Source organism: Pogoniulus pusillus, chromosome 15, assembly GCF_015220805.1.
Source record: "Pogoniulus pusillus isolate bPogPus1 chromosome 15, bPogPus1.pri, whole genome shotgun sequence".
Lineage (NCBI taxonomy): Eukaryota > Metazoa > Chordata > Aves > Piciformes > Lybiidae > Pogoniulus > Pogoniulus pusillus.
In genome coordinates this window covers 22898057-22925270 of record NC_087278.1, presented here as the reverse complement: position 1 = coordinate 22925270, position 27214 = coordinate 22898057, and the positions used below count along the sequence as shown (strand labels likewise).

The 27214-nt window shown below is 49.4% G+C and overlaps 2 protein-coding genes across 6 annotated transcripts in view; one reads left to right on the top strand and one right to left on the bottom strand.

Moving 5' to 3' along the window:
* The first annotated feature begins 883 nt into the window (after nt 1-883).
* Nucleotides 884-8363, top strand: BID (BH3 interacting domain death agonist). Its single transcript, XM_064155730.1, has 6 exons — nt 884-908; nt 2056-2124; nt 4067-4265; nt 4744-4889; nt 5982-6185; nt 7434-8363. Exons 2-6 carry the CDS (start codon nt 2116-2118, stop codon nt 7443-7445), a joined length of 570 nt encoding a protein of 189 aa, XP_064011800.1. The 5' UTR covers nt 884-908; nt 2056-2115; the 3' UTR covers nt 7446-8363.
* The window catches only part of BCL2L13 (BCL2 like 13), a 55957-nt gene continuing 37054 nt past the window's right edge, over nt 8312-27214 (bottom strand). For 3 of the 5 annotated variants that reach the window (XM_064155724.1, XM_064155725.1, XM_064155726.1), the window contains exons 6-7: nt 26674-26817; nt 8457-15097 (exon numbers count right to left, since the gene is read on the bottom strand). In XM_064155724.1, the coding sequence (XP_064011794.1) occupies nt 14291-15097; nt 26674-26817 (951 nt within the window). In that variant the 3' untranslated portion in view covers nt 8457-14290. Of the gene's footprint in view, nt 8400-8456; nt 15098-22295; nt 22368-22549; nt 22620-26673; nt 26818-27214 lie in introns of those variants that run through there. The other 2 variants (XM_064155727.1, XM_064155728.1) reach the window with 2 other exon arrangements.

Here is a 27214-nt window from a genome sequence, read left to right as displayed (position 1 = left end):
GCGGTCTAGGCTGGATGTTAGGAGGAAGTTGTTGGCAGAGAGAGTGATTGGCATTGGAATGGGCTGCCCAGGGAGGTGGTGGAGTCGCTGTCCCTGGAGGTGTTGAAGAACAGCCTGGATGAGGCCCTTAGGTGCTAGGTTGGACTGGATGATCTTGGAGATCTCTTCCAACCTGGTTGATTCTATGGGGAAATTTGTTCAGCCTGTACTTGTGTAATGAAATCAGCTATGAAGTTATGAAGTCTGTTACCAGCCCACGTTAACCAGCATGGATTAATCTGACCAGCTGTGAAGTACTGCTGTGGCCCTGCATGAAGCTTTTGGCATAAGATTGGGGCTGGGTGGGGCTGGCAATGCTGCGAGAGCCCAAGAAGACTGCTGTGACAAATGTGGGTTTCAAGGCAAAGGAGATGTGGCCAGCAGAGGCTCAGTACTGTTTCACGCTTCCTGTAGCCTAAGCCATGATGTTTTGGGAAGTGGTGTTTAACTCAGCAGGAGTCATCAGCAGAGAATACCTCCTGTTTACTAGTTGTAACAGGAGCACCTTTGGTTTTGGGGGTGAATTGCTTGGAATAGATAATGATTCTTAGATATTAAAAACAAAATAAGTGCAGGTTGAGCTTTTGCCTGGGCTCCAGAAATGTTGATGATGTGGGCATCTCCAGAGGAGTTTGCACAAAGCCATGGTCCTGCCTTAATGCTAAATCCTTACTTCTTCTTCATCTTGAGGATTCTATCTGAAGTTCTGCAACCTGTCTCTCTTCCAGAAAAGAAAAAGTATCTGTCTCTCTTCCAGAAAAGTGAAGCCCAGGAAAAGTGTTGTTCTTGCCTGCTTTGGAGCCCTGTCCAGTCCTAGAGAAGCAGACGGGACTACACTCTCCCCAGCCAGCACACACTTTCAGGTGGAGGTGAGTAGCAGCAAAAGGGACTTGAATATAGCAGAGGAAAATGCAAAGCAGGAAAGGCTAAGCTTGTGTTTGAGGAAGCTGAGTCTGGTGTGACAACTGAATGAAGAAAAAGAGCTGATGGTCGAGAGGCCCTGCTCATAAAGAGATGAAGCCAGCTTGCACCAGAGACTCCCATGTGCATCTCCAAAGACAGCAAACTGAAGTGGGATTCCTGTCTTCCCTGCCTTGGCATTTGCTAGGTAGTCTTGTGCTTTTGGCTGTGCTGTTCTCACACCTGTCTTGCTCTGGGACTTGCTGTAGCAGATGTGACTACTTAGTCTGCTGGTCTGACTCACCCATCAGCTATACCTGTCTGGATGACGAGGGAGGGCCTTTGTTCCTCCCCGTTCCCCCTTCTTAGTTGGTGAGGGAGGCTACCCTCTGCATGATTCAGTCTGCCCTCCTCCTCTTCCCTTGGACATTGCCCAGCTACAAGACAGGCTGAGGGTTGTCAGCCATGAGCTTGCACTGTGGGAGCAGAGGAGCTCGTGACCTCCTTACATCAACCTTCTTCCTAGCAGGCCTCCCTGGAGGTTTAGTGGGCTTGTATTCGTATAACTAGAGGCCTTTGGCACTCTGTCCAACCCTTTCTGTCCAACATTTGTTAGGAAAGCATTGAAATAAGCCTCAGTAAACACCTGTGTCAGTGTGGGAGGCATTTGAAGTCCCTCAGCTGCATAACAGTGTCAGCTGTGTCGTGATCCAGGGTATAGTGTTGTGCACACAGACCCAAGCAGCTCACTTGCTCTCATTGAGGTACTTAGGGACTGCATTGTGATAATGTTACTTCCTTTCCAGCCTCTGAAGGGTTGCTCTTCCCTTCTTCAGTATCACCTCTTGGCTGCAAAGCCCTGTTTGTAGGTTATGTTGTTTCACTCTCTTCTATGTGTCTGTGGCAGGAAGGAGTTTCATGCTCCTCATTCACAAGAACAAGGCCGATCTTGCCGGGGCAGTTGTTTTCTCAGCCTGTTGTTTGTCACTGCCAGCATGTGATGGACAGCCCTCTCCACAGTCACTGGAAAGGTCACTCTCTACAAGATATGGCCAGATCCATGAGCAATGCTGCAAGATGTGGGTTTACTTTTCACCCTTTTCTTTTCTTTTGCAGTGCAAGAGCTTCTGGTCTGAGGCAGAAGGTCATAAGAGCTACTCCATCTCTGAAGCCATCATGGAACAGGTTAGATGCAAGTGTGACTGAAGTCAATGGTTGTGCACTTGTTCTGAGACATCTTGGGATAAGCTTCTAGAAGTGCTGCTTCATGTCCTTATCTTCCCTAGAGCTTCTGCAGGGGCCCTGGCACTGTTCTGAACACAGACACGTGGATGGAACCACCTTATTCGCAAGCTGCTTCCTTACAGCCTCACAGCATGACCCTTCCCTTTTAAACTGCAGGCTGGAGGTGCAGCTGTTCAAGAGTGTTTATGGGCTAAGCTACAAACTGCTGAGTAGGTTGATAGATGCCATTGATGAGTTCTTTGCTGTGGTTTTGTGCAGCACTAAAGGTGGTTATGAAGCTGGTGTTTGTCATACTTACATCTCACCTACACCGAATTGCCATTGCAGTGTCTGTCATCTTCACCCCACCTAGTGCTAGGCTGCAGTTATAGCCCCCTTTGCTCTGCCTTTCCACAAGCCTTTTGACATCAGCCCAGAGACTAGTCCAGGGGGTTGTTCAATGGGATAACCACTGGTGCCCAGAGAGTTTGGGCCACTGGATAAGCTTCACTGCTGTCTGTAAGCATCCATGCCCAGATCATGGGAGATTTGCCTTGTTGATCTTTGATCCTACATCTGGTTTGCCATTTGTTTCCATGACTGGACTTCCGGTTTTGTTGTCTTTGGCTTTCCTTTTCTCTGTCTAGTCTCTTCAAGTAAATGACCTGTCCTTAATTACTGCTTAATGCATTTGTCCCAGTTCTGCTGCTGTTCCCTAGGCATTTTGGGTCTTGTAATTGTTACTGACATGGAGATGTAAGTGGCTTTGCAAGGGTCCACTCCCCAGAAGATACCTGCAGCTCCTTTTGGATAGAATCATAGAATCAACCAGGTTGGAAGAGACCTCCAAGATCATCCAGTCCAACCTAGCCCCCAGCCCTAGCCAGTCAACCAGACCATGGCACCAAGTGCCTCATCCAGGCTTTTCTTGAAGACCCCCAGGGACGGTGCCTCCACCACTTCCCTGGGCAGCCCATTCCAATGGGAAATCACTATTTCTGTGAAGAACTTCTTCCTAACATCCAGCCTATAATTGATGATGATCAGGTTCAGGCTGGTTACACTGTGCACTTGGCTGAACAAGTTCCCTGTGAGCCAGCAATGTGCCCTTGTGGCCAAGAAGGCCAATGGTATTCTGGGATGTATTAAGAGTGACAGCAGCTCGAGGGAGGGTTTCCTACCCCTCTGCTGTGCCCTGTGAGGCCACACCTGGAGTTTTGTGCCAATTCTCAGATCCCCAGAGAGGGAGCTCAGGGAGGGATAGGAAGCTATTGGAGGGTGAGTGGCTCATCAGAGGGCATGATGATGTTCAGGGGAGAGGAGCATCTCTCTTTCAAGGGGAGACAGAGATCTGTGGCTTTTTAGGCTGGAAAAGAGAAGACTGAGAGGATATTATACCAGTGCATACAAGTATCTAAAGGGAGGAGGTTGTGAGGATGGAGTTTGGCACTTCTCAGTGGTGCCTAGTGATAGGGCAAGGGTCAACAGATACAAATTAATACAGAGGAGGTTTCACTTGAACATCTCCTCACTTCTTTACTGTGAGGGTGATGGGGCACTGGAGCAGGCTGCCCAGAAAGGTTGTGGAGTTTCCTCCTCTGGAGACTTTCAAAACCTGCCTGGATGCATTCCTGTGCAACCTGAGAGAAGCATACTTGCATTAGCAGGGCACTCAAAACAGATCATCTCCAGAGGTTTTTTCCAACCCTTATGATCCTATGAGGTGCTCTGGTCAGAGTTTCTCTTATTGCCACAGCTGGAAACGTGTGGAGAAGCTGAGCTGACTCTTCCACCACTGGATGTCCAAGAAATACTTTCAGGGTTGGAAAACAGCATATGTGTAGGCCTTTGAGTGGGACCTTTCCTAGGCATGGGCTTAACAGTGATGTTCTTAATGTTTAAGATCAATGGATCTGTCCAGATGGAGTGTGTGCTGCTCTACACCTTCCTGGAGGCATCCTCTGACTGCAAGTTCCGAGAGCAGCTGCACTGCCTGCAAAGCCAGGGGGCGATGCCTTTCCTGACAGGCAGCCCTTACGACGACGATGTGGAACTGCAGACCGATGGCAATCGGGGCGGCCGCATGCAGAACGGTGAGCCAGGTGAGTGCCCTGCTCTCCACCTTGCCTGCCTCCCCCCTCTCCCCACCTTTGTTGGTGATCTCTTTCAGAGTAATGTTTTCTCCATTGAGAGACCTCAAGCTGCAGCAGGGCAGGGTTAGACTGCACATGAGGAAGTTGGTTTTTTTTCCTGGAAAGAGTGTTCAGGCATTGGAGTGTGCTGCCCAGGGAGGTGGTGGAGTCACCAACCCTGGATGTGATTAAAGGCCTTTTGGATGTGGTGCTTGAGGATATGGTTTAGGGTGAGCTTTGTAGAGCAGGGATATTAGTTGGTTATTACTTGGTGATCTTGAGGGGCTTTCCAACCTGAACTTTTGTGTGAAATGGTTTGAGTGCACACAGCTGTCACGAACGCACTGTGACTGGGGGTGTGAGGGAGGTTGTTGGAGATAGGTCACCTTGCCTGCACTGCCCCTAGTCTGACTGCTGCCTGCAACCTGAGTTGTGCTGTGTGTTGCAGTGTTTGACCATGAGGTAAACGAAGAAGTTATCCGGATCATTGCCGCTCAGCTCGCGGAGATTGGGGACCGCTTTGATCAGGAAATCAAAGCCAGAGTAGTGAACGATCTCGTGCAGCACTTTGTGAATGAGAACCTGTCTGGAGAGGTGAGTCAGAAGCAATCTGCCTGGCAATTCCTGCCTTAAGTGTTGTACATCTTTGCTGCTGTGACTTGGAAGCAGCAAGCTTGCAGCTTTCCCTGTCATTGCTAGTTCAGTTGTCAGCATCTTAAAACTCAGCCCAGATGCTTACCTTGGAAAGTTCCTTAGATGCATTGTGGCCTGCAGACTGAGTTCTGTGGCCTCACCTTTCTGTGGGTGGTGAAATTGAGGTAGTTGTGGAGGGCTGCTTTTCAGAGGCAGTTTGTCCTGGTTTTAATGGCCCAGTGGCTTCTCTTTGAAAATCAACTGACTAGTTAAGGCTTAGTATTTGTCCTTAGGATCTTTGGTGTCAGGTCCTGCATGTCGGCTGCTCACCATGTGGTGTTAGTGGGGGCTTGACATGTGCTTGTCACTGAGCACTGAAGAGACAGCAAGCAGTGAGAACCTTTGAAAGTGCTGTGACTCTCTACCTCACAGACTGGCAGTGCTGGGAGTAGCCTGGGTGGGTAATCAGCTGAGAAGGCTTTTCTAGGTGGCATCTCCACCTCGGTTACAATTGCTCTCCCACCTCTAGATGTGATATAGTCCCTGGCCTAGCATCTGACATGCTTCACTGCTCTGCAAGGGCAGTAGTTTGAGGTCTTTCCTGTTAGACATCTTTTTTTCTCTAAGATCCACATCTGGATCAAGAGCCACAAGTTGCTTCCACAAAGCCTTTTTGGTTTGGCCTTCAGGACAGCTCTGTGGCTTTCTGCCTTGTTTGGCTTTCTCTCCCTGTGCTGAAGTTTCCTATGCTCTACAAACTAGATCTGTCTTTGAATTGAGGGTCTACCTTCCTGCAGAAAAGGTGGCACTGAATGAGTTCAAACCATCTTTCTGGGGAGTTTTGTAGGGTGTTTGTGGTTTGGGCTGTTGTTGGTTTATTGTTGTTTGTCTGTGGGGTTTGGTTGGTTGTTTTTTCCCTGCTGGACTTTGTCACCTGCACAGAGTGGTTCTAGCACAGTCTGGCCATTCCCCAGTTGTCTTGTTCCAACCCAGTTAAATTCGGGGCCTAATCTTCGGCTGTTGTGCTGAGATGCCTCCCTTCTCTCCATACAGGAGATAACCCAGCGCCTGTCAGAGGCAGTGGAGGGGCTGGTGCAAGCCATGCCCTTGGACATGGAGCGGGAGAAGGCCATGCTGGTGTTGGCAATGGTCTTAACTAAGAAAATTGCCAATACGATGCCCTCCCTCCTACAGCGTGCCTTCAGCACCACTGTGGCCTACATCAACCAGCAGCTGCACAACTACCTTGCCCGACTGGTGAGTGCTGTCAAACAGCTCGGTGAGAGCCACAGCCAGCCCCTTCCTAAGCATAGCTCTGAGCTGTCTCTGGTCACCTGGCTTCCCTGTAGTGCTCTGGAGGGAATGCCAGTTCCTGTGGAGCTCTGAAGGTTGGTGTGCTTGGGGAGGGAAGTGTGAGGGGGGACACATCACAGCTTCTGCTTGTCCCACTCATCAGCACCAGTGAACAGAGTGCATTTCCTCTGCAGAGCACAGAAAGATATGATTGCTTCTCTCCTGCAGTCTTTCCAGGCAGCTGTGTCAATAAGACTTGATTTAATCATACCCTTAGAGAAGAAAGCCTGACCAGAGCTCTGACGGCTGTGTCGTCTCAAATGTCTTGTGCCTGAGGTCTCTGCTTTTGTCTTCCTGAGCTCCCTAGAGCTTGGCAGAATTGGAAGGGAAAAGAAATTACTCCTCTGCAAAATAGCACCAGCAGAGGAACAATAAGAAATGGTCCAGTAGGAAATGGTGGCTCCATTCTTGTTCTCTGGGCCTGCAGCATAGGTGGGGAGAGTGAAGGGCAAGCAGTCAAGCCTGGGCAGAGGCTGCAGTGTTTGGCTGCAGCTTCCATAACCTGTTAGGAGAGGATGCACAGCCACACACATATGTACACTAAGGGCAAGCTTGAGAGTGGTCAGGGCTGTGACCCTGTGGAAGTGGTGACCTAGTGGTGGGGTGCTCTGGGTCTGTGGGAGCTGCAGCTTTGCCATAGACAGCACTAGCAGCAACCTGCAGAGGGGCCCAGCTCACCCTGTGGCATGCGACTGGGCAGATGCCTTGCAGAGCACCCCTGTTCTCTACCAGGCTTGACGCAGTGTCACTCAGCACTGTCCCTCCCTTCACTCAGCTCGGCCCGTGGGCACCGAGTGATGAGAAGAACCAGTCGGTGCTGCACGGGGAGCGTGGCCTCACTGCCTGAGTGCTGCCACAGCAGGCAAGCTGCACACTGCAGAGGAAGGCAGGTCCTTCCCCCCTCCAGTGCAGTGCCTTTGGAAGGGGGAGAGCTCACACCAACCCTCTTCAGGGGGGTTCCATGCCCGCTGTCTCGCTGTAGAACAGGAAAGGGGGGCTGAGGGATAGTGGCAGACCTGCAGCACAGCAGGTGGCAGAGTTGCTGCGCGGTTCGTGGAGCGGCTGAGCTGTGGGCAGGCACAGGGCTGGCCGCGGGGGTGTGGTGGTAATTGTGGCTCTGCTGCTGTTAATGCTGGTTCTGTTTCTGTCTAGCTGCGTGACTGAGCTCCTACCCTGTGGAGAATGTGGACTCCTGAAGACTTTCTACTTGGATATATGCAAATCACTTTTTGTGTTCTTAACTTCTGAGATAGAGCTGTGAAAGGGAAGTGAGAGCTTCATAGATAGGCCTTTGACTAGCACAGCAGTGATGGTAGTGTGAGCTGCTTGCCAGCTCTGCCAGTACCCCCAAGTAGTGCTTAGCCTTTTTTAATTTGTTTTCCTTTCCAGTAGCAGACAGTGCAGGGCCTGGCTTGTGTCCCTGGAGGCAGTGCTATGGGCTCACAGCCTGCCCTCTATCTCTTTGGGTGTTTTCTTTTCCCTAATCAGCCCTAGCCTTTTGCTTTTAGTTTTTCTCTTCCCAGTCCTGCTCCTGGTGCTACAGCTGAGCCATGCTGAGTGTTTACTGCTGCCAGGAAGGCCTCAGACTGTAGAATGGGTGGTTACAAAGGTGGGAGGGGGGAAATCAGGTCTGTCATAAACAGAAGATGGCAACAAGAGAGAACAATCCTCTGGGAAGTAGGGGTGATTAGCCAGGGAAGGCTGACGTACAGATGCTTCAGTATCAGTTGCCATAAACCTGTGCTTCAAAAACAGATCAAGAAACTGTAAAAAAAGTGTAGACAAATTCTTTTGGGGACCACAACCTGGATATGCTTGAGGAAGAGTTTCAGCTTTAGAATATCTTGCTCTAAAGAGGAAGAAGGTATCAGCCTTGGCTCAGGAGGCATACCTGGCATCTCTTACAAGTGCATATACCTCAGGTTGAACAAAATCTGACTTGAGTTGTTTGATGCATACCTGTAAGCACACACAGGGTGGCAAAGGCTTCACCTGTGATCCAGCTGCTTCAGAAGTTTTGAAATGATGTAAATATTTTGTAGGGTTAAGTTAAATAAAGGTGTCAGTTCTTCTGGCAATGCAGCTCTTCACTTCCTTTGCCACTTGGTGTTGCCTGTCCTAGAATAAGGTTGGGGGGGAGGAGAGAAAAAAAAGCACAGAAAGAGTCTACACCTCTGTTTTTGAAAACTGTACCATTTATTAAAGTGCAACCTGGGGGCATGGTCTTACAGCAGTGTCCCATTAGCAGAGGGAAGAATGTACATACCCCTTCACTTCAACTGAATAGAGAACAATGAAGCTGGAAAGAACTTTCTTTTTGAGGGTAGAAACACCTTTATGAACCAAATGGCACAAGAAGCTTTAGATAGTTTTCCCCAAGAGGGCTGTACCTGCATATGCTAAGGAACCATCTGAGCAGTTCCTTGGGTAATGGGTGACTTGAGGACCAGGCAAGGTCTCTTCCCCCAGGCAAGCCTCTTGAGAACAGAACCCAAAATCCCTGCACGTGTAGCACTGCCTGCTTACACCCAGCAGCAGCCTAGTAGAAGATACCCCTAACATGCCTGCTCCAGAGTCAGTCCCATGAGTCTTTGCTACTCAGCAAGTCAAGTGGCATTCTTTTGGTCTGAGTGGGTTGAATGAAAACTCAGGATGCAAGTTAAAAACGGGGACAGACCCCCCCTAAAGGTACAGCAGTAAGATGCATCCTCTGCAGCTTGTTCTATCCAAATCAAAGTGTTCCTTCCCTCCCCTGCAGATACTGCAGGGAGATCAAAAGCAGCTTCCACTGGAAGCTAACAGTAGCTCCCCCATTTCTACAGCATAACCATAGACCTCTGGCTTGGAGGAAGCAAGTCAGCCTACCTAAGAGACCGAGAGGGTCAGCTCTAAGTAGGAAAGAAAGTGATGAGTTAAGGAGGTGGATCTGAGCAACGTTGTGTTGTGGTGGTTCTGGATGTGTACTGGTAACACTACAGCTGCCCCCTGCCAAACTGCTGCAGCTCTCCTTGCCCAGCCAAGCACACTTGTCTGGAGCTTTCCCTTCAGCAGATGCATACAGTGCACTGGTGCCTAGAGCAGTGCCTGCAGACCATGCTCCACAGAGGCCTGAGAGCTGGCTCTAGTGGAGTCAAGTAGTGGTGGCTTTCCTTTTACACTCCTGTGGGTTTTGAGGGGCAAGGCAGAGCCTGCACTTCGAAGCACAGATACATAGAGTCAAAGCATTACTGCTCTGTAACCTTCCTAGTGCTGAAATTAAGCAGATCAAACCAAATGAAAGTCATGCACAGCTTCTGCCTTCAGGAGGTGATGTGTCTCACCAGGAAAGACTTGCTTCTGTTGTGTAACCTGGAGTAGACACTGCTCCCATTGTATGTGGCTGCTGCTGCTGGGGCTGTTCACTGCTCCACCCACCCCCATTTCACAGGAAAAGCATCTAGCAGTTACATTCAGCATCTGCAGCCTGAATGTGCTCTGGTTCAGTGAACCAGAGACTGCTTCTAGCTGTTTGCTCTTTACCTTCCTAGGCTTTGCCAGTGCTGCCACACTGCTGTAGCTGAAATTCACAGAGGGAAGGTTTATGACCTCAGATTTTTGTCAACTACAATCTTTGAAAAGAACCAAACTTCAGAGTCTTGCTTGTTGAGGACTAACAAAATTGTTCATCTGTGATCTGTGAGAAAGCATTGCTTAGTTTAAAAACACAGACTGAAGTGTTAGCTGTGACCAGAGCTTTGTGAAAAGGAAGCTAACAGGATTCTGGCAACAGAACTTGCCCTGTGTGAGAGCACTCAGCACTACAGCTCTTGCCTGGCCTTTGAGCTGCAGATGCCTTAGCACCACCCTCCCAGCCAGGGTGAAAAAAAAGTCAAGCCCTCACAAACAGCAAGGTTGGATTCCTGTCACTTACTCTCCAGAAAGCAGTCTAGGAAAGAAACCACCACCTGCGACCAGCACAACAGGTACTTCACCTCCAGCCAGAAGTTAGACTGGTGTCCAAAACCAGGTGACACTAAACGGAGACCAGGTTATACCAAAGAGCCACTTCATCCTCTGGCTCTGTGTCAGCAGCTTCTCTTCAGACTGGTGAGTACCTGGAGCAGGCAGCTGCTCAATGATTCACTGCTGAATGGACAAAAGGCTGCAGAAGTGTTGCTTTCTCGGCCCTAGCTCACTTGGCCCAGAGCTACTATTTTAGATCTCTGTAATTTTCAGTGTCTTTCAACAGTATCTATCACCCTGAGAACCCCTACTCAGCATCCACCTAGCCCACCAAGAACCAGCACTCAGCTTTTCAGGCTGCCTCGCTGCTCTGCCCAGTAATTTTCCTGTTTTGTCCTAGCCAAGCAGCTTGGCACTCCTGTGCCAACTACAGCCCCGCAGCCTGGATCTTCTGAAGTTTAAGGGTCTTGGGAGGCTGGAGTCCATGAGGCTCTCCCAAAGCATATGGCTGCAACAGGCAGGGACTTGGCCCTGTGTATGCAGCAGAGGGATTGTGAGCCTCAGCTTTTGCTCTCTGGGAATGCTGGCTGAAGAAAGCCTTTGGCCTACTCTCAGCCACAACACCCAAGTGAGCACAGCTTAAATTTCAGTTGTGTTTAAGTTGAAAGCCTTTTCCTTTACAACTCCTTATTTAGCATGGCACCCACTGCAGTTCCTTAAGGATTTAACACTTCAACATCCAGTCTTCTGCTGTTTTAGCATCTCAGCTTTAGGGTGTGCTGCAGACATGGGTAAAGTGAAGAAAGAGTGGATCTAAGGTAGATATTTTTTAAGGTACAGGCCACTGGAGGACAGATATTCAGGCACTTTTGGGAAGGGGATAAGCAACACAAGTGAGAGTAACTCTATATGCCCTTTTGTAACTATATAGCTGCTGCCAATCCTCTTCCAGCTGCAAGAAAGCCACTGAAGAGAGGCTGCACCACATGGTTCAGAGTAATTAGACCCTGCAGTTCAGGATTATTTTCATACACTTGAAGATAGGGAGGAGGAAAAAAACCCAAACCCTTCCCTTTTCTAGTTCACACCTACAGTAAGCAGCCTGGCACTCAAGTCTGTAAGAACACTGCCAACCTGAGCTTGCCCACCTGGTGACTGCCACAGGGCCTATCCCAGCTCTGACTACAGGACTCCAACTGCAGTAGAGTTCAAGTCCATAAGCTAATAGAGGCCATGGAGCAGGGGAAAGCACTGCATCCACTCAGCTTTCCAAACGCTAGCAGTGGGGCAGCGAAGAGGGTTATGCATTCCTGCTGACTTGTCAACTCTGCAAGACCCTACCCTGAAGAGGATACAAATAAAGGACCAAGCAAGCAAAACCCAGGGTCCAAGCTGTTGCTCTGTTCAATCAAGACACGAGATACTTGGAGTTTTGCCCCACCAAAAACTGCTTCACAGGAAGTCACTGCTTTTCCTTCCTACTGCTGCCACCTTCTCATTGCTGCGTGTGACACAAGATACCTTTTATCCACTGGGCCCCTGGTGCAAGAAGCTAGGAACTTCTTCCCAAGACAGCATGCAATTAGTTTCTTCTGTCCAGTGTCCATCTCCCACACCCAACCATGTACAGAGAAGAGCTAAAATAACAACAGCCTTGGCCCTGGTTTGTGCACAGGTTACCCAGAGAAAGGCCATCTCTGCTTTGGAGTGCACATGGGTACTGCTGTGTAGCTCACTGTGTGGCTACAGATGGGGCTTGTCCCAGATGTAGGTGTGGCAGCAGCAAGGAGAGGATGGAGGTCAGGTTAAGAGCAGCCCTTCTACCCCACAGCTCACACCTGAAGTCACCAACGAAGTGGTGAGAGGCAGGCCTGTGCTGACTGACTGGGCAGTAAAGCAGCCCTTGCCCCAGGGGAACAGCTGGGTACCCTCTCCTGGGACAACACCTGAAATGAAGCACAACTGTAAACATCTGTGCCTGACTGTGACAAGAGGAGTATGGACACCTCTCCTCTCCACGTGATGGAAGCTCCTATGAGGGTCCAGAACTGCAGTGGTGGGAAGGCAGAGACCAAAAAGTCCACAGTGTGAGGAGGTCCCAGAGTTCTGGGCCGCACAGCACAGCAAAGGGAGTACCAGTGGGACACCCAAGAGCTGGCAGAAAAAGTCACTTCCATTTTGCAACATGGTGGAGAGCTTCTGTTGAGGCCAACCTGCTGCTTTTTGTTCATGGAAAAAGCAATCAGCGATCAACAGCCAAGTCCAGAGCGCCTGAGTTCAGCCACGCACAGAACAATTCCTTCTCTTAATGCTTAACCCCCCACACATAGCCTAAATTCCAAGAAGTTCTCTAAAAAATCCACTCTTACAAAGGCTTAAACAAAAAAAGAGCTTCAATCAGCCAGGTCCTGACTGGTTTCCCAGCATCCTGGGCTATGGGTGGGACAGGAGAATGGAGCAAGAATAGCCTAAAATAAAGAGTATGTTGAGTGTCTCTTCCTTCTCAGCTCACTTAAGAAAAAGGCTCCTTAGGAGAGGTACTCTGGATGAGGTTCTCTAGCGATAAAGTACCTTGGTCTTTGTGCTTTATGAAGAGTAAGCTTCCCAGGTCCATCTTTACATGATCCCAAGTTCTCATTCACCTGCCTTCCTCAGGTCTAAGCCAAGGTGCCAGAACAACCTCGCAGAGCAGTTGTGCCTGGAAAGCCCACAGGTCTTGCCCAGAGAGCAGCAGCAGGGACAAGGACAGAGAGAGAACACAGAAGGAGGAGCGCTCGTGGGTGGCTCCCACACAGCTGATGTGTGCAAGGAGACTTCAAAGGTTTCTCTCCACACACGTTTGCAGCACTGTGGCTGTGAGAACAGGGATTTGCTTTTTGCCAAAGTAACTTCTCAGCATTTATGAACCTCTAAATTTAGCTGCTGACCAATTCAGCGTCACAGAAGGAATTGCACTGAACGCTCCAGGGCAGGGCAGGAACAGGCAGATGGAGGAGATGTTTAATGCTGTTTTGCTCAGTTACTTGAATCCATTGCTTTATGGATCTGGGATTTTTGTCACAGCCAAGACTAGGTTAGGACTAAACACACTCTGTGCTTAACCTGGCAAAGACAATACGACTGCAGGGTGACACAAGACAGCACAGCACTGAACCCTGGAACTGCGCAGGAGGCGCTGGCCTCACTTCCCATGCCGTTCAGCCAGATCTTTGCCGACTACACCCCTGGCATCAGAGTCCTGCTCAGAACAGTGCTGTGTCCAGCATGAATTCTGCACCTCTGGTAACTCAAGGATGGCAGTGAAGTGGGCCAGGCAGGAGCAGAGCAAATGGATTCTCAAACGAGCAAGTAGCAGCGGCTCTCCCACTCTCATGGGCAGCCAAAGCGCTGTCCTGCACCTCTCCCCCAGGAATACCAGGATGCTCAGGGATAATACAGCTATAGAGAGGCAGCATCTTTACAGGATGGGGCTCAAGTAAATGTTAGGGGCCAGAACCAGTGTGAGCAAAGAGGTAAGAATAAGCACTCTCCACGGGGGGCTTAGGAGGAACCTGCAAGGTTACGAGGAGCAGTGCTGTACCTGAGAGGAAGCAGAGACAACAGGGAGCCCAGCCTCTCGCTACACGACTCAGGTTGGCTAATGTTGGTTAGGGAGGGCTGAGGGAAGTGACAAGACAGCACAGCTGTGATAGCACTCAGGCTGGGAAGCCGAAAGCTCCAGGGGCTGGCAGCAGCTGGCTCTCCCCTTCCCCTGGGGATTCTCTGTTCCAGTTTCTAGAGTATGAGCACCCCTTTCTTCAGCACCTGCACTTGAGTTCTTAAATATGCAGATTTTGTTTTTCAAAACTCCCCTGCCCTTGAATCACGAAAAACCAGTCCCTGCCCCAAGTCTACTGAAAACCTGATTGTCCGTAGCTGGAGGCTTAGTGAACAGCTTCACCCCACCACCGTCAGGCTACTCCAATGTCCAATTAAACAGCAGGCAGCTCAACCTTTAGGTAACACAGCTACAAAAGTCGGGTTGTGCTCTCTCTCCTCTCCCCCCTCCTCCTCCCCAGAGAGCTCTGTTACTTTTTCCTGAGCGCCAGCGCTACTCCGACCGCTACAGCCAGGATGGCCACGGCGGCAGCGCCGCCGTACAGCAGGATGGACTTCCCCTCCGCCAGCAGGATCGGCTTCTCCTCCGCCGCGGGGGACTTCTCTTCCATCTCCTCTAAGCGGCCCTCTCGCCCCGCTTTTTTTTCCCCTAGGAGCAGTATTTTCTCCGGCTCTGGTGCAGCCTTTTCTTCCGGCAGGGCCAGCTTTGGGGCAGGTTTACTTACTGCGGGGATTGCAGGCTGAAGGAGCTCTTCGGCCACTTTTCCCTTCTCCTGCTTTCTGGCAGGCGGCGGTGCCGAGGGCTGCGCTTTGCCAGCAGTTTCAGCTGGACCTTTTCCTTCCCGCAGAGCAGTTGGGGGTTCTGGAAAGGCTGCCTGCACGGTCTCTGCAGCCACGGTGGACACCACTGCTTCCTCGATCCCCTCTGGTATCTCTTCCTTCTCCACATGAACAATATCGGAGTTGGAAGAGTTGTTCTCACTCCTTTCTTCTGCCCCTCCATTGCTGTCCAGGCTTTTGACCTCTTCGGGATCCATGGCCACTTGCTGCCAGGACTCGGGTCCCAGGGAGACTGGCAGGCTCTCTGTGTGCCAGCTCTGACTTGCTGACAGGGAGACAGGCAGGCTCTCTGACTGCCACGACGTGGTCACCGTGGGGGACTCTGGGGGGCTCACCTGTCCTGAGTTGTCACTGGTCAGGATGTAGATGTCATTACTGTCCTCTGCAATAAGTCCAGGGTACTCTTCCTCTTCAGATTCCAAAGTAAAGACTGTCCCCTGTGAAGCAAAAGGAGGACACAACAGTGAGCAGTGGTTCCAGCATTATCTCCCCTGTACAGGAAGGAACAGGACACCTGGAAACTTCACACCTGGAAGAAAGCTGAGAGGGCCGCTGCAGGAGGAGCAGAGTCTCACCTAGACTGTATGAGATTACAAACCCCAGATACACAACTGGCAGTTCCAGGAACAGAACCACCTAGAAGAGTGTTGCTGGGAGCTCCTTTGTGTCCTGACAAGACTGCATCACCGAGCAAGGCACCTGGGAATTCTCCAGTTCATAAGGAGATACCAAAGCCTGAAAGCAAGCGAAGGAAAACCAACTAAACACCTGAGTCCAGCTGAATTACATTCCCTCGGTGCAGGTGCTCTGATTGCTCATCCATGTTTGTCTAACAGAGTTTCTCTTAGGTCATTACATTGTCAGTGCTTTCTGAAGCTTGTGCTCCTATTTGGTATCAACCATCTGTAGCCTACAGTAACACACTAACAAGTGTAGCTACTCTTAACTTCGCTTCCCCAGACCAGCATCAGGACTTTGGCCACAGAACTCCAGTCAAAACAAGAAACCAAACAGGGACATCCAAAGATGGTGACAGGCTTGGTTGATTTAGTCTAGGAAAGATCAGTGGACATCCTTGTTTAAGACAGACAAAAGGCTTGGCCTGTCTTGTCTCAAGCAACTCAAGCTGGAACCATTCTAAGAAGGGAATTAGGAGAGGGACAGGTGAAACCTTGCAGAGAGCATCCAGATGCTTTTCTCTGCTCCTCCTCCCACCCTGGAAAAGATCAGCTTGAGCACACACCAGCTGGCAGGCTGTAAGCTGGAAAAGGGTAGATTCAGCCTAGGTATTAGGAAGACTTTACAGAGAGGGCGGTGAGATGCTGGAACAGGTTGCCCAGAGATGTTGTGGATGTCCCCTCCACCGAGGTGTTCCAGGCCAGGTTGGACAGGCCCTTGAGCAACCTGGGCTAGTGGAAGGTGTCCCTGCCAATGCATTTGTTCTCTCTTCTCCCTGCTCCCCTCTGCATGCAGTGGTTCTCCTAAGGCGCTCCATGCAGTTGTCCCCCTCTTTAAAAACCCTTTCCAACACCTGCACATTTGTGGCTTGGTTCTGCTCCAGCATGCTACTGCTGGCTTCCCATTCCAAGATGCCTCCTCAGCTGTTCCACAACTTTTTGTGGATTTATGCAGTGGTCTGTGTCAGGAACTGGGCCAAGCCAAACCCAAAGACATTCTTTCTTCTGCTGAGTCGTTTCTAATCCTGTCAGTGTTCTCCTTTGTCCCACTGAGATACTCACACACAGCTGTGGGTAGAGCAGGGCCATCAGCTGCACCTGCTCACACTGATGCCAAAAGCAGCAAACTAATGCTAATGCCCTGCTAAGAGAGTGGAAGGAAAATGCATTTCAGCTTCAGTAACTCCAAATGACCACTTAGCTGCTAATATTCAAGGACTTCAGGGCCTACAAGTCAATGGTTTCTAACCCTGAGTGGGCATATCTGCAGAGCTCACAGTTTTCTCTCAGGGAAGCATGTCCAGACTCAAAACAGAGCCACATCAGGCACACTGCAATTCCTCTCTCCCCTAGCAGGGGAAGGACCTCCACACACACAAAAACCAAACCAAAAAGTAAATTGGCAGCCACAGCAGAGACAGCACAAACACTGCTGGTCAATGCCAGCAGCTGCAAGGAGAGCAAATGAAGCAGGAGCAGACTCCCTAGCAAAGGCACTAAACTGGCACTTAAGAGCTCTGCACAATTTATGGGCAGTGACATTTTAATCTTTCGTGGTGGAAACTATTTTGGTGTCCACAAACTGTCAGACTCCCCTGAAACACCCTGCTGCTTTGAAACCTTGCTGGACCCACTGATAGAGATGTGTGCAACAGCAGAGGCTGCAGCACAGACAGCCCTAGGAAGGTAAGGCTGGGGGAGATGTAAATCTCATCTTCTCCAGGACGTGGAATTTTGCAGGTTATTTCTCTAAGGAGAAATGAGATGCACAGAGCTCCTCAGGGGAAGAGTTAAAACCCATTGAGCTATTCATAACCACTTAAGGGTCACCAGGAAGTCTTGATTCAGAACAAGTGAAAACCAGTAAAGCATTACATTTGTGGAAGCGTTCAGGCACCACACACACACCACCAGACCCAAAGCAAGTTCTGCTCTGTGAGCAGAGAGTGACAATTCAAGCCTCCAGTACCCTCTTGACAGTCACACTTCACTGTCTGATTCCTTTCCTTCCTTACCAGACAACTTAACTTCCAGATCAGTGCTTTGGGGACTCAGCTCTCCAGGGCTGGGAACCTGCAGAAAGCTACCCTGAGTGTCACTACTTTTGAAGCTTATGAAGTTGTGACTGAAAAACCAGACAGCAAAAGGCAATATTTAGGAGCCATGATCAATACTTCTTGAGCTGAATTCAGAGTTCACTCAGAAAGCCAAATGGACAAAGCTAGGATTCAGTGCTGATTTGGTGGACGTTTGCACTTGGTTTGGTTTTCTCTTTCAAAGCAGCTGCCATGAAAACTGAATCACAATTAGGGCAATTCTCCTGACCCATCTACAGATGTGACCCAGAAGCAAAGCTCCCATGGAGAGATTAATTCAGGACAGGATGGAACATGTGGAAGGATTTTTAATAACCTGGAGGCTTATGTAAGCCAGACTCTAGATTTAGCTGTAAATATGGAAGGCATCTAAGTGGCTGTCTGCTCTGTTATTGTAAGCAGGTAGTCTGTTGCTCCAGACCAGAGAAGTCACAGTTCCTCTTTTGTCAGATTTGGGATGGAAGGCTTGTAAATTTGGTGTGCTCCTCTTCATCCATCACACTTACAGAACCACATCACCTATGTCCACAGAAACAGCACTGCAGAACCCTGCCACTCTTGATCCCAACTGCTGCCACAGAAGGGAAGAGTTGGCACAAGTTACGATGCAGGAGACTGGAAGACAAGGAGGGTGGTCCATGGCATGTGAGGCAGTCTTGAGGAGATCAATTTTGTTGAGGTGGCACTTGCAGACATAAAAAAAGAGCTCCCAAAGTCAATTCCTGCCCTCAGTCCATGCAGTTTGACTTCTACAAGTGTCAAAAGGCACTTGTAAGAAATGTGCCAGACTACCCTCGGGGCAGGCTATAGCCATTAGGAGATAGGGTGAGCTGCACTAGATAAATGCCAATTGATAAAGCAACAACAGAATTATCTGAAAGGCCTTCCAGTAAGCAGAACCCATCAGTTGGGATCCATAGAATCATACAATCAACCAGGTTGGAAGAGACCTCCAAGAGCATCCAGTCCAACCTAGCACCCAGCCCTGTCCAATCAACCAGACCATGGCACTAAAAGTGTCTCATCCAGGCTTTGCTTGAACACCTCCAGGCTCAGCGACTCCACCACCTCCCTGGGCAGCCCATTCCAATGCCAATCGCTCTCTCTGCCAACAACTTCCTCCTAACATCCAGCCTAGACCTCCCCTGGCATAACTTGAGACTGTGTCCCCTTGTTCTGTTGCTGGTTGCCTGGGAGAAGAGACCAACCCCACCTGGCTACAGCCTCCCTTCAGGTAGTTGCAGACAGCAATGAAGTCTGCCCTGAGCCTCCTCTTTTCTAGGCTAAACACCCCCAGCTCCCTCAGCCTCTCCTCATAGGGTTTGTGTTCCAGGCCCCTCACCAGTTTCGTTTCCCTTCTCTGGACACCTTCCAGTATCTCAGTAACTCTCTTGAATTGAGGGCCCCAGAACTGGACACAGCACTCAAGGTGTGGCCTGAGCAGTGCTGAGTACAGGGGCAGAATAACCTCCCTTGTCCTGCTGGCCACACTGTTCCTGATGCAGGCCAGGATGCCATTGGCTCTCCTGGCCACACTGCTGGCTTCTGTTCAGCTACTATCTACCAATACCCCCAGGTCCCTCTCTGCCTGGCTGCACTCAGCCACTCTGTCCCCAGCCTGTAGCACTACTTGGGGTTGTTGTGGCCAAAGTGTAGAACCGTGCACTTGGCTTCAGCTACAGTCCTGCCAGTGTCAGTAATCTGAAAATCACTCTCAGCAGTGGAATGAGGACACTACCAACCTTTAACAGGTAATAGAAAACTGCTAGAGCCAAGTTTCAATTGTGGTTTAAAGACAGCAATCATAACAAAACCCAAAAATCAGGGTTTGGAGACTGACTCTCACAATGACTATGCTATTTTTCACAGTATTCTCATAGGTCTGCTGTTAAGTGTATAGAAAAAGCTGACTTATTAACTACAGCAGTTAATATTGCTAAACAGCACACATTACCTGTAAGGCAAAAGAAAAATCCATCCTTATTTACCAGATTAATAATTTCTGCCTGTTTTTCTGTATAGCCTCTTCTGGTGCAAATAGATATTCACATCAAAATCCTGACTGTCTCAAAGATAGAATCATAGAATCAACCAGGTTGGAAGAGACCTCCAACATCATCCAGTCCAACCTAGCACCCAGCTCTAGTCAGTCAACCAGACCATGGCACCATGTGCCTCATCCAGGCTTTCCTTGAACACCTCCAGGGACAGTGACTCCACCACCTCCCTGGGCAGCCCATTCCAATGCCAATCACTCTCTCTGACAACTTCCTAACAACATCCAGCCTAGACCTCCCCCAGCACAACTTGAGACTCTGTCCCCTTGTTCTATTGGTGGCTGCCTGGGAGAAGAGGCCACCCCCCACCTGGCTACAACCTCCCTTCAGGCAGTTGCAGACAATGAGGTCACCCCTGAGCCTCCTCTTTTCTAGGCTGCACACCCCCAGCTCCCTCAGCCTCTCCTCATAGAGTTTGTGTTCCAGGCCTTTCACCAGCTTTGTTGCCCTTCTCTGGACACCCTCCAGCACCTCATAAGATAAGATTAACTTTTTTCCCCCCTGCAGAACTAGTAGGAGTAGTAGCACACACTGCATCTATAATGGAGGTGCTATCAAATAATGAACAGAAGGAGATCCCCATTCAGCTGTCTGACAGAGCATTTACTGCATCTTGGAGAAGACTGAAAGCTGAGATATATGTGAAAGACCTGTGTCTAACCACGGTGTATGCAAGCTGTTTGTACTCTTCTATGGCTCAGTTTGAAGTGCTCTGAAAAGCTCAACTGCTGTCTCTGGTTCAGTCCTTAAAGAGATATAAACAGACAGGTGACAGTTGTGTTCTCACAAGGAACAGTGTGGATGAGCCACTCAAGCAAAACTGAATTCTGAAGGCATTTGTGCTAGTTTGAAGCTAGCTAGAATGTTTTGGTGAGGAGGACTAGATCACAGGCTGTGAAAGGAAAACAAGGCTGATGTCTGCTTCACTCATAGTCTTGCTGAGATGTATAAGAACAAAAATCCAAACATAGATAAGGCATTACTCCTGCTGGGGAGCTTTGAGCTGCATCTCTCTCTCCAACCTCACCCTCCATTTCTCTGGTTAATCCACTTTGCTTTTGAACCTCCATTCTTCCTTGGGACTGGGGTAACGTTGAGAGGGGTGGGAGAAGGTGGAAGGGCAGTTGGGAGCCCCTCCTGGGGACTCAGGTTTCTGGCAGGGCTGTTGTGTTTCTGTATTACCTTTTACCTTGTCTATTTCTGTATGTAACTGTAAATCTCTGCTTGTATATTGAGCTAAGCTGTAAAGATAAGCTTCATTCAATTTCCAGAGCCTGCTGAGTCTAGTCTGGGTGACTTCCAAAGTGTGTGTGGGGGGGCATGTAACACCCAAACCACCACACCAAGAGACTCCCCCTGGGGAAGAAAGCAAACTCCCCACAATAACACATGTCCCCAGAGCTGGGAATGAGCCTGTCAGATGATTTCTGGCTGTAGCAGAGGGGCAGCTGTGTGCCGGTGAAGTGCTGCCCCTGCCGAGGGCTGAGCAGGCAAAGGCTGTGCCCACAGATGGCTGCTGGGGTCTGGACAGCTTCACTCCCACCTGTGCCAGCTGGGCTGCAGTTACATCTGCTCTGTGCCTCCCTCTGCAGCCCTGCCATGCCGTGCCTCTCCAGACCCTCCCAGAAGTCAGATTTGACTGCTAATCCTTCAGAGGAATGGATTATGAAAGGGGGCAGCTGAAAATACTCAGATCTAGAGCGAGACCTTTTAATTTAAAAAGCCCTCAGGCATTTCCTGTAGCATTCATCTTTGTGAAACTGTCATGCTAGGTGGAGCCAAGGAAAACACAGCAGAGTCCACAAATAGGACTATATTTTTTATCAAGAAAAAGAAAAGGAGGGTGGGGGGAAGGTCATGTGAACTAAATCCAAGCACACCGCTCTCGCAGGCGCTGCTCTCACCCCCTTCGAGGAGTGCTTTGGCAAGAACCACTTCCAGAAGTGAGCCTGCTCCTTCCCCTGCCCTCAAACACCAAATCTGTTACCTGCAGAGTAGCAGCACCGAGGCCACACCTTGTACATTTTCAGTCATGTCAGTTAAAACTGAGTTAAATTCAGTTATTCAGACTGCTTTTTCAGATGGCATTAACTGAAGTTGTTGGAAGGGAAACAAGAGAGGAGATGTAGCTGCTCCTTAACCATTTGTGTTCCTTCTCCTTCAGCCACACTGTCTAAAAGAACAACTGCAAAGATCTATTACTGTACCAAAGAAGTTTCACACAAACCAAAGTGGACATTCCACAGCAGTGTTCCACAACACCAGTGTAAAGGAGAGTTACTCTGAAAGGAAGATGCCTTTCTGGGGCTCCTCTAAGTAGCTGTCTCACATCTCCACCACTCTGAAATCACTTCTCTCTCCTCCAGTGGAGCACGTCTCTCTTTTTCTGCACTGTCATTCTCAAAGCAGACACCTGGGCTGCTGCTGCTGCTGCAGGAGATCCTCATCTCCAGTAGCACAAACTGACAACCTCTCTTGCCTAGGATGACAACTATCTCTTCCCTCTTTTTCTCCTCCAGAAGAGGAGAAAAAATTCTCTAGCACACAGAATTTTTTCAATCACCAGCAGCAAAGAAAGTGTCAAAAGAGCTGAAACAAAACACTGGAAACAGAAGAGCTCTTCTCAGGCTGAGGGATGAAGCTGTAAAAACATTTCAAGCCAATGGACTCTCTTCAGCACGTGCAAATAACTAAATTCAAAGCAGACAAAGAGGTCTGGGAAGGCAGAGACAGTTTCAGCTGTGGGTAACAAATCCCAGCCCCTCACTGTGAGCAGAAAGGTTGTTAACTGACTGCTGATAAACGCTGGCTGCATGCACTTCTTTTACCTCCTTCAAGCAAGTGAAAAGCAGGCAGGCTTGTGAGACAAATGTGCACCTAAGGAACAAAACAGCAGCTAGTTCCCAACTCATCTTTTACTTTTCTCTCCTTCTAGACATACCCAGACTATATCCAGACTATATCAACACAGAGGACACCTAACCAGAGAAAACAGCCCGAGCGGAAAATGCATTATTTGGGAGAAGGGGTGGGAAAAGAAGAGGGAAAATAATCCTTACCAACTGACTGGCCTTACAGTGCACTTTTCCAGGAGACCCAAGAACTGCTTCTGCTGTAGCAGCATTCAGCCTGGAGAAGTCAGAGCGAAAATGGGAGGGGAAGTATGAGAAGAGGGAGGAGAGAGGAGAAGGGAGGAGAGAAGAGAAGGGAGGAGAGAAGAGGAAAGAGGAGGGGAGAGCATGTATGTTGCGTGTCAGTTTGCTGAGCCCTAACACTGCTTTTGGGAAAGAGAAGAACTAAGCTACTGCTAAATCAGGATGTGAATTGGTTTGTGACAGTTGAAGATAAAGCAATGAGGTCCTACTATGCCCATTTAGGTTCAAAACAGGGAGTTGGAATGGATGTGTCCCCTTCACATGCATCTATTTAGAGAACCTGGAATGCCAAACTTGTCACTGAGTGACAAGTGGAAGAGAAAGAGGGAGGCCATCTAGAAGAAAGCAAGTTTTTCTTCCTTTCCCTACAGTCCTCCAAGCTCAGCTTGCATCTACCTGCAAATCTGAGAGACTGTTGGAGTGGTCATTTCATCTCATCCTACGCATCTGTGCGGCCAGCTGCACCCAAACACAATATGCGGTGCACTGCAGACAGTCCTACTTGGGAGACTTTCACCCTAAAGCAGCAAAACAGACCAAGGGGAAATGGAACAGGATACACAACAGCCAGAATCATAGCATCAAAATACTGTATGCACTTGACCATGATAAATCTGTTGGCCACTCCCTCACCAGCCAACCACCCCAGCCCTCCCCAAGAACCTAGCGGCATTAGGGTTTTGGTGCCTGAAGGAGTGGAACACTCAACAGTTTCACCACATCCTCTCATCACCAAATCTGTGCAGGACTGGGATGAAAAATCAAAAAGTGACTTCTCATCTCAGAGGCTCTAGCATCCTGAATTTCCCACTCCTGATGTCGTGTTGATTTCTTGAAACCTATAGCATAGCTGCTCAATTTATCAACCTTCATTCTCTTGAGCTAGCAAATTTGCTTCTACTTAAGTTGTTTTTCCACCATCCTCAGACAGATGCTTCCCCAGACCTGCAAAAGCCTCCTGGGCTGACAAAGCAACTCCAAATCTTTCACCTTGGGAGCTGTTCCAGCCGCACTGTGGCTGCACAGCATGACACAGCAAGTGGGCTTGCTGGATGACACGGCTCTGAAAGTTCTATCGCAGTCAGAAGGAAGAAGTACATTCCTGTGGGTCTCTTTAGAGACCCTGCAATGCCAAACATGCTCTTTGCTCCATGAGAGAGATCAGACTGGAACTTGGGTTGAGTATGCAGATCCACAAACCTGCAGTGGAGCAGAGGAAGGGCTCAGCTGACCCCTTACCTTCAACTGGCTACTTCCTTCCTGGCAGAGGCTGATTTCAGTCCAAGAACTGAGGAAGATCCCAAATTATGCGGTGCCAAAAGACACTGAAGAAATTTTCAGGTCTGCCCCTGAAATGCTAACTCCTGTGAAGCTCTCCTGCTCTTCATCCACAAAGAAAGCAGACAGGCTGTCCTGGTATCTGCTCAGATGTCAGCTCTCAGGAGCTGCAGGAAAAACCTCTCTTCATGCTGCTCTGCAACAGCACAAAAGTCAAACCTCCTCCTGACAGAGCACCACCATTCAGTGGGGACTCCCAGGTTTACACCCTTGTGGCTCCAGCAAAGTGTTGCTGCCAGCTTGATCCGGCACACAAAGCCCCTGTGGCAGATGCTTATCTTAAAAAAAAAAAAGTAAAGCACTTTCGTGGTGGCTAACAGCCTGCCTGCCTGCCAGCTGGCTCTTCCCTAGCCCTCCTCAGAAGCACAAACTCTCCCACCCTTCCCCTCCTCCCCCCAGACCCCATCCTCCAGACTGGAGCGCACCAAAGCACATGCGGCTGGGGAGCAGCAGCATCGCCAAATCACACAACCTCACCAGATCCTATACTCCCTTCTCTTGCACAAAGCCACCCCATCCCCACAGCAACTCACAAAGGGTTAGTGCAGCTACGTGAATTCAGCTGGAAAGGACTTTCATCACCTTGGCTCTTTCCTCGCCCCTTCTGCCGTTTCCAAAGCAGCTCTGGCTTGTTTGCTGCACTGCTTATGTCAGTCTGATTTCACGCCTGACTGCATCCACACAGCCAAGCTCGGAGCCCACTAAACACCAGCTACCCAGATCTGTGCACACATGCAGAGTCACACAAACACAAAGCACAGCCCCTCCCGTGGGGGCCACGGGGGGAAGCTGCTTGCTTTGAGAGGCTTTGCCTTGTATTAAGTACATTTACAGCAAGGCTCAAGCGGAGACGAGAAGAGAGCAGAGCCTTTTCCGAGGTTAAAGGCAAAGCAAAGGAGCACTGACATCCATCCATCTCACAGCTGCAAGGAAGGGCCATTTCTGTGATGAAAACACTTTGCAACGCGAGTGCACTTAGTGCACTCATCCAGTGACCTAAGGTCATTCGCCTGCGTGCGGTTGGTGTTTCTGTCCTGTCCATTAAAGACAAACGATTCCTCCCCAAAGGCTTTGAAAACTATTACCCATGACTGCCAGGAAGAAAAAGGAGATAGGAAGGTGCAGATGTAGAGAATCATAGAATCAACCAGGTTGGAAGAGACCTCCAAGATCATCCAGTCCAACCTAGCACCCAGCCCTAACCAATCAACCAGACCATGGCACTAAGTGCCTCAGCCAGGCTTTGCTTGAAGACCCCCAGGGACGGTGCCTCCACCAATGGGAAATTACTCTCTCTATGAAGAACATCTTCCTAACATCCAGCCTATACCTACCCTGGCACAACTTGAGACTGTGTTCCCCTTGTTCTATTGCTGGTTACCTGGGAGAAGAGGCCACCCCCCACCTGGCTACAATGCCCCTTCAGGTAGTTGCAGACAGTAATAAGATCACCCCTGAGCCTCCTCTTCTCCAGGCTAAACAGGCCCAGCTCCCTCAACCTCTCCTCATAGGATTTGTGCTCCAGGCCCCTCACCAGCTTTGTTGCCCTTCTCTGGACACATTCCAGCACCTTAACATCCTTCTTGAATTGAGGGGCCCAGAACTGGACACAAATACTGGAAACAAAGTTTGTTCCAGAAATACTGGAACAAACTACTCTGAACAAATAAAACTTAGAGGAAAAGATCCTGACAAGCTGGCTGAATGAGATTTTTTCCCTACTCACCCTTTTTAATCACTGGGTTTTCCTGAACAGCTTTTCTTTTAGGATAAATCAACGTGCTGGAGCCATTTCACTAATCCCACATTAATGCCATTCAAATCTGGCATCCTTCCCAAACAGTAATCTGTAGCTCAGCCTTCAAGACCCAGCTCATCAGCTGTGATGTATTTTTAAATAGAACTTTCTCAGCGTGGCTGTGACTCAGGAATACAGGTTCCCATGAACTGAAGATTTCCACAGGGAGGTGCAGCATAAAGAAATCTCGACTGCTTGTTCTGTCCATGTTCCTATATGGCGATAAAATCCCATATGCATTAGCTGAGGTTATTCTTCCCCTGTACTCAGCACTGGTCAGGCCACACCTTGAGTGCTGTGTCCAGTTCTGGGCTCCTCAATTCAAGAGAGATGTTGAGGTGCTGGAATGTGCCCAGAGAAGGACAACAAAGCTGGTGAGGGGCCTGGAACACAAACCCTATGAGGAGAGGCTGAGGGAGCTGGAGGTGTGCAGCCTGGAGAAGAGGAGGCTCAGGGGGGACCTCATTGCTGCCTACAATTACCTGAAGGGATATTGTAGCCAGGTGGGGGGTGGCCTCTTCTCCCAGGTAACCAGCAATAGAACAAGGGGACACAGTCTCAAGTTGTGCTGGGGTAGGTCTAGGCTGGATGTTAGGAGGAAGTTCTTCACAGAGAGAGTGATTGGCATTGGAATGGGCTGCCCAGGTTGGTGGTGGAGGTACTGTCCCTGGAGGTCTTCAAGCAAAGCCTGGATGAGTCACTTAGTGCCATGATCTGGTTGACTGGCTAGGGCTGGGTGCTAGGTTGGACTGGATGATTTTGGAGGTCTCTTCCAACCTGGTTGATTCTATGACTCTAGTAACCACTCTTAGGTTTCACTCCTATTAAGATCCATATCATGCTTCAAAATAAGCTTTGAACAAAGCATGAAAATTAAACATTGTCTTCTTACCCATCCTCCTTGTTGGATGATGTAGTCTGCAGAGTAGTCTTCTAGGTATGTCACCCCAAAGTTCACAAGTGCGCTCAGTGGCTCCTGGCCCCGTCTGGTTAACTCCATCAGAAACTGTTGTAGCAGAACCAGGGGTACCAAGACCTTCAAAAAACAACAACAATGCCTTGTGAGTACAAAAAGCATTATCAGTACTACTGTGTGGGTAAAAGAAAAGAATGACTTGTGTGGCCCATGAAAAAGGTCTGCATCTAATGGTCCAAAGACACTGGGGAATATCCACTTCATTTGTGCGACGACACAAAGCAGAAACACAACACAAATCAGTAAGAAATACTTCATCTGGTGAGCAAAACATCCCAGCCTGACTTGAGAGGTTCACAGAACAGGACTGCAGGGCTGAAGAGGCAGAACAGGGTTAGGATTTGCTACCCCATAGGTGGGAAGATGCAATATTCTGAGTAGTATGGATATGTACGTACCCAAACTGAAATTACAAAGCAAACTCCTACACAGTCTTGACCAGATACACTGCATTAGT

What these genes read in the sequence shown, in the direction of transcription:
- BID (XM_064155730.1), top strand. An exon ending in CATGCAGAACGGTGAGCCAG is followed by an intron (nt 4,266 to 4,743) that starts GTGAGTGCCCTG and finishes TGTGTGTTGCAG; the next exon opens with TGTTTGACCATGAGGTAAAC. An exon ending in ATGAGAACCTGTCTGGAGAG is followed by an intron (nt 4,890 to 5,981) that starts GTGAGTCAGAAG and finishes CTCTCCATACAG; the next exon opens with GAGATAACCCAGCGCCTGTC.